Source organism: Pleurodeles waltl, chromosome 5 (genome assembly GCF_031143425.1).
Source record: "Pleurodeles waltl isolate 20211129_DDA chromosome 5, aPleWal1.hap1.20221129, whole genome shotgun sequence".
In the NCBI taxonomy this organism is placed as follows: Eukaryota; Metazoa; Chordata; class Amphibia; order Caudata; family Salamandridae; genus Pleurodeles; species Pleurodeles waltl.
This window is the reverse complement of record NC_090444.1, coordinates 1,706,384,692-1,706,397,722: the sequence shown is the minus strand read 5'-3', so window position 1 is coordinate 1,706,397,722 and position 13,031 is coordinate 1,706,384,692. Positions and strand designations below refer to the sequence as shown.

Sequence of the window (13,031 nt, the reverse complement as noted above, 5' to 3'; positions counted from 1 at the left end):
TGATGTGCTAGGATGGACAGGGTTACAGGCATCCTTTTCATGATCGTTATTCAGCGATGAGGTGTCAGCTAAGGGTCAGAATATATAGAATCCGGGCCTGCAGGGGCAGCTGTGTTCCAGTCTTCCATTGGTTAACCACGCGTAGCAGATCTCCTACACATTAAATGCTTGTCCGAATGGTATCAAGTGGTTGGTTGCATTGGAGTGGTTGATTGTATCCCACTCATGTGGGCCATAGCATGATCTATTAGATGAACGTGGTAGAATGTTATAGTTACCCGATAGTTGGAAGGAGGTCACAGTGCCCCTGGTACTGCTGACGTCGTAGACAGATAGCCGAGGGTGTTAATTGCCTTTGGGTGTGTGTATGCTGGCAGTATGCCGTAGCTCCAGATTGTTTGCCAGGATTGACGGTCTGGCATTATTTTGGAAATAATCAGCTTTTCACCTCTGTTCTGGATGTTATGTGCTCCTGTATACTTCGTATTTTACTAGGCAAAGAGTTACATAGTTTTGTCACTTGGCCTGAGAATGCAAAGCTTCCTACGGCGGGAAGAGATGATGGATCAATATAGAGTGTCTAAGTGCAGGGTGTGAGACATTGAGGTAAAAGGTGGCCAGGATACCAGACTATCTGCCTTTGAGGTAGGCCACAAAACATTTTAGAGTACCCTCATCTACGCCACTATGTTGCAGTCTGAATATTAGCACGTGGTGGTGCACCAACGCTGCACGCCGTCGATGAGGTGAGTAGTAGCTTGGCAGCCATGCCATTTCTGTCCACAATAAGTTGAGAATACTTGCCCAAGTTTAAGGTCGACTCATCTAGACATAAAAACTGATTCTGTAATGCCAAAGCAAATGGTGGGGAACTGCTGTGTCTGTTTCTGCTGACACTGAGAAAGAAAATGGTCTAGAGACGAATGGAGGTAAAACAACAAGTCGCAGAGACAGGGCTGTGGGAAAGAATTGCTGACTGATCACAGTCACTGGGTAGGAGAGTGTCATTGGTGAGTGAGCAATGGGTTGTCAAGGTCAAATGGCATTGAATTGCTATTGTTGACATCTGTGGTCACCTAAAGTATTATCAGCCTAGCACTACTTCTTCCAGGGAGCCTATAAGAATACTTCATACTCACCCTGCTCTACCATTAAGCTCTCCATGCAAATTTTCTGGCACTTACAGTAAGACAATACCACTCTGCCATGCTTGCACCAATATGTAGCATGGCGCACACTGAATTTGAAGGTACAATTTAAAGCATACTGGCCATACGCTCGATTATCTCAATATCAATTCAATATTTCACTCTATATATAAAAAAATCCAGGCTGACTTATATTAGCCGATTCATCTGCAATAGTGCAAAAGAAAACTTGTTATGAAGAGTAAACGGTGTAAGGTATCCTACCACAGACTTCGATAGAACGTCTGAGACTTAAAAAACACTTATGCAATTAAACAATTGTTGCACACTCAAAGCATCTTCCAAACAAATAAAGCAGAAAATCACTAGATATGCAGATACATTTTTTGGCAAAGGAAGAACCCCACTAAAACTATGTTGGCTACCAGTGTTCGATCAGGCAGTTGACACCAGGGACTGTATTACGTAGACACTGCTCTACCCTTTGTGTGTATGTCACCGGACTTGTAACTAGTTGCAGTGGGAGCTACAATCAATATCCTGCTGTCAGGGCAGCTGCAAACTAGTTCCTGCTGTGGGAGCAGTGCATTAGTGACAGGTATTCCGGCTACTTACAGTGTGTAAGCAGCACCTGGCCTGAACTTCAAGGGGGGGTCAGAGATATCCTTGTTGGAGATGAGTGCAGCGAGTGACTGCATCAGCCTGCCTGGGCATTTCTGGGGGTTCCATGGGACCCACCTTCCCCCTCTTTCAGGGGGCACCCTCAGACAGGGAATCAACTGGGAGTGGAGGGGATGGGAATCACCAACTGTGTCACTGCACCTCCAGAATGCCTCTCTGTATCAGCATGTAGAATATGTAACAGAGTCAAAGTTCCCCATCATTTGCAGGGGGCCACGCATCTATGCAAGTGAAATAACTGCCCCTAGGATTGCGCTGGTGCCTTATGCACAGCCCCTTCTTTAATAACAAATGCACCCTGGGGAGCAGAAAGCGGATGCACACCCTTTTGTCCCAAAGCCAATGTGTGTAATATAGGTCAGAGACCCTACTTGGTCCTCATCCTTAACTAGCCCTCTCCATTTTTATCCTTGTTTAGGTACATGCAGTAAAGCAGACACCATGCACCAGTATTCCTAGATGAAAAGACATAGGGGGTCATTATGACCCCGGCGGATGGCGGAACTATGGCGGTAGTACCGCCAACAGGCTGGTGGTGTCCAGCAGGTGTATTATGACCGTGGCGCATTCGCCACAGTCATACCGCCGGTCCCATCAGGATACCGCCAGGCTGCAGCCGGGAGGTCATAATCCACCAGATATGAGTCCCCATCCGCCAACCTGACCATGGCAGTAAACACCGCCATGGAAAGGCTGGCGGTAAGGGGAACTTGGGGTGCGCCTCTGGGGGCCCCTGCACTGCCCATGCACTTGGCATGGGCAGTGCAGGGGCCCCCAGGCACAGCCCCATCGCACATTTCACTGCCCGAATTACGGGCAGTGAAATGCGCGACAGGTGCTGCTTCACCCTCTGCACATCAACCTTGCCGCGGCTCGATTACGAGCCGGCGTCAATGTTGATGTGACTTTTCCGCTGGGCCAGCAGGCGGAAACGTGGTTTCCGTCCGCTGGCCCAGCGGAAAAGTCATAATAGGGGGTCAAGCATACTGCCAGCATTGGCGGTATGTTGGCGCCCGCGGCTTCAGCGATCTTTTGGCAAGACCGCTAAAGTCGTAATTAGGGCCATAATGCTAGTACCTATGCTGCCCACACATTTCAGTCATTAATTTTCACATCCAATAGTGGAATAGAAGTAATACCCTTATGCAAACTCGATATATAAAAGAAGATATGATTTTAAGGTGTGCAACGAAAGCTAAACTAACTAGCAGCAAGAAAGCGATAATGAAGTAACCTAGCCAGCTGCATATGGAACATGCTGCAGGTATTCTCAAGGGCTACTTAGTTGTCAGTGCCATATGCTTTACCTGTGTTGTATCCTCCATGAGGCCTCTTATCTTCTCCACCACATCATTACGCCTGTGCTGACGTAGGGCGCTGATCAGCTTGGCAAGGCTGACCTCTGGGCCTCGAACGGTCCAGTGCTGTAAAGCTGCGTACGCCCGTTCATGATCTGCGGAGTACCCATTGGAGAAGGCCGCCATCTCGCGATCGCTGGCGTTGCACAGGAACTGGTATATGTCCTGCCACTGGCTTCCGACCTGAGCAGCCACCAGTTTCAGAATGTCAATGCCTGCAAAAGAAATTAGAAAAATGTGGATTAAATCCTTCCGTGTAATGCCTCTTCACGGACGTTGATGATGCATTCTACTGCTTGTGATAAAGTGATTTTTTTGTATATTTCATTATTTGTTCTTCAGAAAGAAACAAACAAAACAAGAAACCCTCCCTCCACCCCCTGAGGACATGCAGACAAGATATGCATTATTACAGCAAGTCTCTTCTTGGAGGTCCTGGCCGGACCAGGCATCTATCAAACAGACAATATTCCTTCCTGAGTAGGGGGCATGGTTTGGGCCTTCCCTCATTTCCAAACCATAGGGGTGTAAACCAGTTTATCCCCTGTCAGGCCAGGCCCTACTCCGGCTCCTTTTGTCGCTCTCTTCCCTAACTGATCTCCTGGGGCCCCATATTTTTTACCATTTACATGGGCATCCACTTGCTTGGTACACTAGTTTTTCTGCCCCCATACACCCATACAAGTCCTCCTCCCACTCCTGCAGCGTGAGCAGATCAGACGCCCTCCGACTGTTTCAGTATACCCCTGCGAGCTTCCATCAGTGCCAAATTACAGAATATCAGGGACCAGAGGTCTAGGGGTTTATTTGCTCCAGATTCCTATGGTGACCAACTGGAGTGTAAGCTGCGCCTTGTCCCCCGGAGTCCCCGAAATCTTTTCCCCCACTCTCTTCCAGTAGGTCCTTAATTTCCAGCACTCCCAAATTGTGTGAACTAGGGCTCCTTGCATATAGCAACCTTGTAGACAGCGATCATCTGGTGTCCGACCCATCCAAAACAGGCAGGTCCAGGTGTAATAGGCCCTATGCACGATCTTCAACTGGATCAATCTGAAGCCGTTCAGATCGCCATGTCCCTAGGGTACCCACATGCCTGGCTTCAATCCTCGTCCTCTAGTCGGTCCAAGCCTCTTTCACAATTTTCCCTCAAGGGGTCCAGTGACGGGAGGCTGTTATTTAATAATGTAGATATATTTGGTGTCACCTGGCACCGGCATCTGCGACTGACCCACCCTCCCAGAACCCACCCAGACCATCCACAACTGGTCCACGCTCACCACAGAAGAAACAGTCAACATCATGAACAGCACCCACTGCCGGACCCCCTCGGACTCCTGCCCGCACCACACATACATCAGAGCCAGCGCATCCATCGTCCCAGAGCTTCGTAGCACAATCAACTGCTCGATCAGGATGGGCATCTTCCCAGAAGACTGGAAACATGCCGAAATATGCTCTCTCCTGAAGAAACCTTCGGCCAACCCATCAGAATGAAAGAATTTCCGGGCCATCTCGCTGTGACCCTACGCCACCAAAGTACTAGAGAAAGCAATCCACGCGCGATTAAGGAATTTCAGCGAGGCCAACAGCTCCCTGGACAGCTCCCAGTCCGACTTCCACAGCAATTACTGCACAGAGACAGCACTCCTGGCAGCCACCAATGACATCCGATTACTCCTAGACAGCGGCCACACCGTAGCACTCATATGCCTCAATCTCTTAGCAGCTTTTGACATGGTCTCCCACAGCACTCTGCGCACCAGATTCCAGGACATAGGAATCCGCGTAAGAGCCCTGGAATGAATTCACTCCTTCCTCTCCGGGAGGAGGCAGAGAGTCAGATTCCCGCCCTACACATCCAGACCCATAGGAGTCAACTGCGTAGTCCCCCAAGGATCCTCACTGAGTCCCACACTGTTCACCGTATACATGGCCCCTCTTGCTGCCATCGTCAGAAGCCACGGAATGAACATTGTGTCATGAGCCTATGACACACAACTCATCATTTCCCTCACCAAAGACCCGGACATGGCCAAAAGGAACTTTCATGCAGGAATCAAAGCCGTCGCCACCTGGATAAGAGCTGCCTCAAGCTCAACTCAGAGAAGACGGAGCTCATCATCTTCGGAAACATCATCTCAGCTTGGGACAACTCCTGGTGGCCCACATCCCTCAGCAACCCCCCCCCCTTCACTGACCGAGCACACCCGCAACTTAGGAATCATCCTCTACTCCTCCCTATCCATGACCCACCAGGTAAACTCTGTTGCCTCCTCCTGCTGGCACACACTCCGCAAACTCCAGAAGATCTTCAGATGGATCCCAGCAGACTGTCGCAGGACAGTCACCCACGCTTTAGTCACGAGCAAGCTCAACTACGGCAATGCCCTCTATGCTGGCACCTCAACTAGGAACATGAAAAAACTTCAACTCAACCAGAACGCCACCGCCAGACTCATTCTGGACCTCCCTCACCGAGAACACATCTCCCAACACCTGAGGACCCTCCACTGGCTACCGGTTAAGAAGCAAATCACCTTCTAGCTTCTCACCCACATTTACAAGGGCATACACAACACAGGACCAGCCTACCTGAACCACTGTGTCTCCTTCCACACCCCTGCCAGATCCCTCCGCTCCACCCAGATGGCCCTGGCCACCGTCCCTTGCATCCGCAAAACCACCGCCGGAGGACGATCTTTCACCTACATTGCAGCAAAGAGCTGGAACAACCTCCCCCTGCACCTCAGACAAAGCCCATCGCTCACCATCTTCAGGAAGAACCTCAAGACATGGCTCTTTGGATGAGCCCCCTCCTCTCCCCCCCACCCCCCCCAAAGTGCCTTGAGGCCCTCACGGATGTGTAGCAGCGCTTTACAAACACTCATTGATTGACTGTGTGGCTCATCGAGGGGGAGCCCAGTACCCTGCATTCCGGTGGGGACCCTTCCTCAATCTCTGCCTGCAATGCATCGCACCCATTGAATAGAAATTGTAGCTGTTGGTACCACAGGAATTGGCTCCCCAAGAGTTAATATTCTGCTTGTAGCTCGTCAAAATAGATTATTGCCCCATCTCCCCAGACATCTCCAAGTTGGGAGATCCCCAGCAGAACCCACTTCTGGTGGCCCTCCTTGCCCAGTAGGCCATGCAACTAGTCCGAGTCCCAGAGGGGGGTCTGCAATATCGCTTTGCCTCTCCACCCCAGTCTACGTGTCACCCTCTTCTAAATGGTGATTACTGTCTGCGTTGGGGTTGTTAGGGGGTGGAGCCCCCTTCACTGCAAATACTGTGCAGATAGCCCTCCAGGGCCATGGCAAATCGGTCCACATTCAGCGAGAGCTCCTGCTGTGACGAGAAGGCGCAATCATTGACAGTCAAAAGCTCTGCGGGCCAGTAAACTAATTGAAGGTTTAGGACGGCAATACCTCACTCTCTCTGGCATCTAGTCAGTAGGGAAAGGGCTATCCTGAGAACTCCACCATCCCAGAGCAGCACTCTTGTCACACGGTCTACTCTGCGAAAAAATATGTCTCGGACCAGGTGAGGGGTATTATGTAGTATGTATAAACATTTGGGAGCTAAATCATTTTGTATAGGGCTGCTCGGCCCAGGAGGGAAAGCGGCAAGTTCCTTCATCTCTCCAAATCATCGCGATAAGCTTCTCCAGATTTTCTTGCAGGTACAAGTCACGGTTGGACATGACAAATATAGTGGAATACCTGTCCCCACGGGAAAGGCCACCAATTTATTCCAATTAATACGAAATTCTGAATAGGACCCCAACACCACCAGAACATCCAAGACTCTCTGTATCGATTGTGGGGGTTCGGCGAGACAAAGGAAGTTGTCATCAGCATATTATGAAACAACATCCTCCCAGTTCGGGTCCCACCAAAGGCCCCTAATTTGGGTGTCCATCCTAATCCAAGATGCCAAGGGTTTGACAGTGATGGCAAAAAGCAAAAGGTGAGAACAGGCACCCCTGCCTGGTACCCCAGGATAGTCCAAGCGGGCTGAGAAAACCCCATTGACCGGGACTCTAACCACTTGTTTCTCATATGGTAGGCTAATCCAGGATAGGAAGTATGGGCCAAAGCCCATCTTTCGAAGTTGTGTCTCGTGGCCCGATAGGGCATGAAGCCAGATTGATCAGGATTAATTATATAGTCGAGTACTTGGGTCAGGCAGTTCGCCAAGACCTTGGCAAGAATCTTTGTTTCAGTGTTAATCAGGGAGATTGGCCTATAGGGGCACAGTCGTCAACTGCTTTCCCGTCTTTGCGGATCAGAACGATTCTAGCTTCCCGTAAGTCAGGTGGTAATACGCCCTTGTCCCTGACCGTATTAAACATGTCAAGAATGAGCTTCACAACTTTGGAGGTTATGCTTTTATAAAATTCTACTGAGAATCCGTTAGGACCTGGAGACTTCTGAGTATTCAGTAGTGAGATGGCCATGGTCACCTCGCCTTCCGTGATTTTTCCCTCCAGCGTCTCAACCTGGTCTGAATCCAGGCAAGTGGTCAAGAGGTCCCCCACAAAGGCCTGAAAATCTGCCCGATCCTCAGTGGCCCGACTCAGATACAGCAGTTCCAGATATTGCGCAAATTCCCTTGCAATTGCCCGGTGTGTCTCTATCAGCCACGAGTTGGTCATTTGGATCCCTCGGACCCATCTCTACCCTTCATCTTTCTTGGCCAGCCATGCCAGAAGCTTACCAGCCTTATTGCCCACCTCACAGATGCGACCCTGAGTGGAGCAAAAGTGTGCTCTCACTTCTTGTCTCGCCAAGGAAATATATTTCTGCCTGATCTCCTCCATCGTATGGGCACCTTCGCTAGTTGGGGCAGCCTTGTAATCCATCTCAAATTGCGTGAGTTTCTCCTTAAGCATCCAACACTCCTGTTCCCTCTTTAGGCCCACTCTATTGGCTATCAGTTGCCCCCACAGGACGCTTTACATGCTTCCCACATGTCGATGGGCGATTGGACTGAGCCCTCGTTTTCTGCCAAATAGTTGACGTAGTGGTATGCACCATTGCTTTGGTGTCCCTATTCCATAGTTCCTGGGGCCATCTGGCCTGTGAAGCCCATTTGGACCACCATAAGCAGTGGCGAGTGGTCCAAAATACCCCGAGAAAAAAAGGTGGCATCGGAATAGCTGCGAGGCTGGTGCAGAGGCACCAGGAAGAAGTCCAGTCGGGACATAGACCCCAGTGTTGTGGCAGCATATAAATAATGGCGTGTGCCAGGGTTCCTCGTCCTCCACAAGACAGTGAGACCCATGGCTTCTATAAAGGTAGCCAGTCTGTTATCAGATCGCACTCGGTCCCCTAATCTCGTCATTCTGTCCATGTCCCCGTGTAGCATCAGGTTGAGCCCTCCTCCCCATGACCGTTAGTGCAAATGAGGAGTGTCATCCAGGCCCCCATATGCTCCAATCCATTGGATTTTAGACCCAGAGGGAAGTACTATGAGCCTATAACCACGTACTTCGCATAGCATTGTGTGGAATGTTTTTTTTTTATTGTTGCCAACTTTCCCAGGTCCAGGCGTGATGTGCAACTCCAGTCCAGGTTTTTTTCTTTGAATTCTGGGGCTTGTAGACCTATTTTATAATGGCATAAACAAGATTACAAGTCCCAGAATTCAAAGAAGAAACCTGGACTGAAGCAGAACATCTCGCATGGACCTAGGAAACTTGGCAGGTCTGATATGGGGGTTTTGTTTCCCCAGAGCTCTCAAGTTTTCAAATGTGAGTAGCTCACCCAGTCAAGTTTTCTGTTTTGCATTCTGGTACTTGTGGTCATGTTTACGACATTATATAATCAGGGCTACAAGTCCCAAGATGAAAAACATCAATTTGACCTCCCTGCTTATGCATGGAGCTGGGAAACGTGGGCGCTCTGCAATCCACACTAGCGAGGATGTAAATAATGAATACAGACCTTAAGTACAGTGTAAACTGCTTTACATCATTCTGCAAATGTCTTCGTTAAAACGTAAAGCAACAAAAACAGAAGGTTGATGACGTGGAGCTTTACAGGGTAAGAGCGGGTTAGTACAAGGGGGCGTGTGACCAGCGCTTTCCTGATGGTCTTTACTTATGTTTACAGGCACAAAAACATTCCTATCTTAGAGAGGTTATCAAATGACTTGGTGTCACCAAGGTCACAATGTTCCAAATGGGACTTTCTTTTTACAGACCTTTTACCGATGTGCTAGTACAACTGGAGCAGTGAACAAGGTGACCAGATCTTGAAAACCAAAAAAACAGGCCATTTTACAAAAATAGAAGAAGGACTACACTTTTATTTCAACGTAGCGGCGCAGAATAGCAGCTCTCATCAACATAGGGACACAGAAGAGGCACTATGAAAAGAAGTAAAATGTAATTTTTAAATCCAGCTTCATACCTGTTAATTAAATTGCTTACTTATAACAGCTGCTAACTAGCACAGCTTTAGAACACATTAGAAAGGGCCTTTCACTGCTTTCAGTCGACCTCGTCTAAAAACCGGGACATAAGTCAAATTTGCGGAAATCTGCCGGGACAGCTGGTGAAAATCCGGGACGCATGGTCACCCTAGCAGAGAAGTGCATTAGGACTACTACTCCCATAATGAATTGTGCTATTAAACAAAAGCCCGTGGCTGGAACACAGTGTCCCTCGGGATACCGATTCATCTAATAACTTTAAGCTTAAGTACAGATCTCCAAAGGTCCCTCTATACTGCATTATAACCAAATACAGACAGGTTATTTTGCCTCATATCTAGGTTTTCAGGTGCACGAGATAATTCAGATTACTCTGTAAAACATGAGTTGTAAGTTTAAATTATTTGATATTTACAAGTATTTTGATAATTAAAGCTGTGCTAACTGCGGAAAACCAAGTTGCTTACATGTAACTGCACTTTTCCTGTGATGGCATCCTTCATAGATTGATATGCTTTCTCAGGTGACTACATTGTGTGATCTTGGGCAGACTGCCATTTCATTGGGCCTCTTATCAAAGATGTGACCATTAAAAAAACCTCATAAATAGAGCATATCAAATCCCATACAAAATGCCTTCAGTTCATAGGGACAGATGGTTTCTATAGATGGCCAGGTCAACAGCTCCAAAGTTTTGAAAACTGAACGACAGCCTTTCCAAGGCAATGATTTAATATATAGGTGCCCATGTTTAGGACACACTTCAGAAGCAAATAGAAGGGAGACAAGATTCCGTTTATATACATTTCCAATAACAGTACCATGCAGTGACCGTATTCCAAGATCTAAAAACACAGAAGCAAAAAAGTGCATTTTAATTGCACCACCAGTCGTCTCCTCTTCTTCACTCCCCCTAACCTTCTTCCTCTACCATCCTCAATCCTTCAGTTCTCCCTCCCTATCCTCTGTTCTTTTAACTTCCCTCCTCACATCCCCTTGTGCTCGTTCATTCTTTGCTTTCTCCCCTCCTCTCCATCTCCATCTCCCTCACTATACACTCTTCAGCTCCCTGCCCCCTACCTCTCTCCTCTCCATTTACTACTACCCTCTACTCCCCTCCAGTCAAGCTCTCGTCTACCCACACAGCCGCCTCTGCCCCCACTGTCCATTCCTCAACAATCTCCCCTCACTTTCTGCTCTCCTCAGACTCCCTGTCCACTCACAGTGCAAACAAGCTAGAGCGGAGAGACGTGAGATCAGGGCCACTGGAATGATGCAGCGGGGAGGACCAAATGATGCTGCAGGGTTGACTTAACTACACAGCAAGAAAAGGTAAACTATGCGACATAATATGGCCATTATTGATAGTGTTACTTGAGAATTTTTACACGTTAATACTGTCTGAGAAAAGATTTCACCTCATTAGTACCAGTTTTACATCCAAACACAGTATTAAGCAACGGAAAGGTGACCAGCACACATCTGGGTAGGGCACTTCACTACAGCATGTTTTTTTGCTGTGATTTTAGGAACTTTTGATCTGTTTGAACTAGAAGAAAAAATTGGGGGCAAAATCTGTAGATTACTCAATAGATGCTGAATTATGTGGCAAATGCGGCAAATTCATAATTATATGAACAATGCCGTGCCTAAAGAATCACACAAAGAAAACACATCTACTTGGAACACAGGCATGAAGAAAACTGACACAAGAGCATAGAAATAAGAGCAGGTGAAGAAACATGGAGGCTTTATCACCCACCTTTGAAAAATTGTCTTGGGTTTGTCCTGCACGGATTCAAACGTAAGCTACCTGAGCTACCTTACCCAGAAGGAGATATTGACATGCAGGTGCCATCTCCATTTCTTTAACAAACGCATGCACCACTGACCAGCCTTCTAGATTTCCTACCTATTGTCTGCATATAGTCTGTATATTACATCAACTTCACTGTCCCCGCCCCATCAACCACCTCAGCGATTTCAACAGTATTACAAACGGAGACCTGGCTAACACACAAATCACTGCAGTGTGTGCGTTAATTGATGTAATTTACCAGCAGATAAAAATGGTATACTCGGGCAGCAAGCACCACGAACAAAAAAGGCAGAAATAATTGTGTTGTCAGTGCACCCGTATCTATTGTGTGTGACTGATTATTTATGCTGAACTGGGGCTGCACATTTTTTTAGGTTCGGCCTTTAAGAAAGCTTTACCTGCGCCCCCCCCAGACAAGTGCTTTTCAAAAATGTATACGTTATACTAACACAGATGTGCTATTGGTCACCTACCACAGCATAGGGCAATCGGTCAGCCCACTTTACCCACTGACTCCCTTCACTGTGAGGGATTGCACAAAGTCTGCACACACCATTCAACATTCACTAAAAACTGTTTCTTTCATTTCAGTGCCAAATCCGGTTCAAATGGTATTTTATTTTGTTACTTTTTAAATAATAACTTTAAATGCAAGTTATTTCTTTTTCTTGCAGTTAAGGTGGCCAGTTTAATGGTAATGTATTTTCAATATTTTATTTACAACCATTCTTATAAAGCATATAAGTGACATTGTAACATCGTAGCAGCCTGCAATCTCAGAGCTTGGTTAGGAGGGAATTCATTCTGGTCTCCTCACAAATATTAATAATACAAAAAAATGCAAGGCCGAACTGGAAGGATTGTTACTTAAAACACATTGGTAGTAACATGACCATTTTAGTGAATGTTCTTCAGTTGGTTTTGTTGCAGGCATATGGCTGCCACGTTGAAGTGGATGCATGTATTTATTTTATTATTTTTATTTTCAGGCTATAGGTTTGCAATAAAAAAAAGTAAAACTGTAACCATCGTACAAGATTGCCAAGTCCATATATATAGGCTTTGCAATGGTTGCTTTATAGAGGTAGTGTTTAAAAAAAAAAAAAAAAAAAGCCGGCTACTGCTTAAAATAATGGTGAGAAGCCTACCGACAGGCTGTCCCAGGCCCAAGTTCCTCGCTTTCCATGTGCTTAGCTTCGGCTTCACTGGAAAGATTGCAACTGTGGGCCGACAAGTAGCACTGTGGAAATGGTAGATGTGGGTCACTAGCAGAGCTGGAAACGCAGGGGATCCAGTCGAATCGGGTGGTTAATAATGAATCAGACCTAGGATCCAGGCCAAATATGTAAAATGCCATGATGGCGTCCCAGTGCAATCTACCAACACAAGGAGGTGCCTGCGCTTTGTCTGCTTTATGTTCAGAACAATAACCTGCAGGGAGTGACAAAACACTCTTATTTTCAACTCCAGCAGGGCCCGGCATAAGCGCCTCACTTACATGGCCATCAGCAATCCTTTTGTTCAAGTCTCATTCTGGCTGGGAGCTAGCTGCAGCCGAACACCTAGACGCCAGTTATAGTAAACAAA

The 13,031-nt window shown here is 47.3% G+C and overlaps 1 protein-coding gene across 1 annotated transcript in view; it reads right to left on the bottom strand.

Annotated features, from left to right (window-relative positions):
- The window catches only part of TNFRSF21 (TNF receptor superfamily member 21), a 186,164-nt gene that overhangs the window by 90,588 nt on the left and 82,545 nt on the right, over positions 1-13,031 (bottom strand). Inside the window, exon 4 of the mRNA XM_069236056.1 lies at positions 3,137-3,402. Coding sequence (XP_069092157.1) covers positions 3,137-3,402 — 266 coding nt within the window. The remainder of the gene's footprint in view (positions 1-3,136; positions 3,403-13,031) is intronic.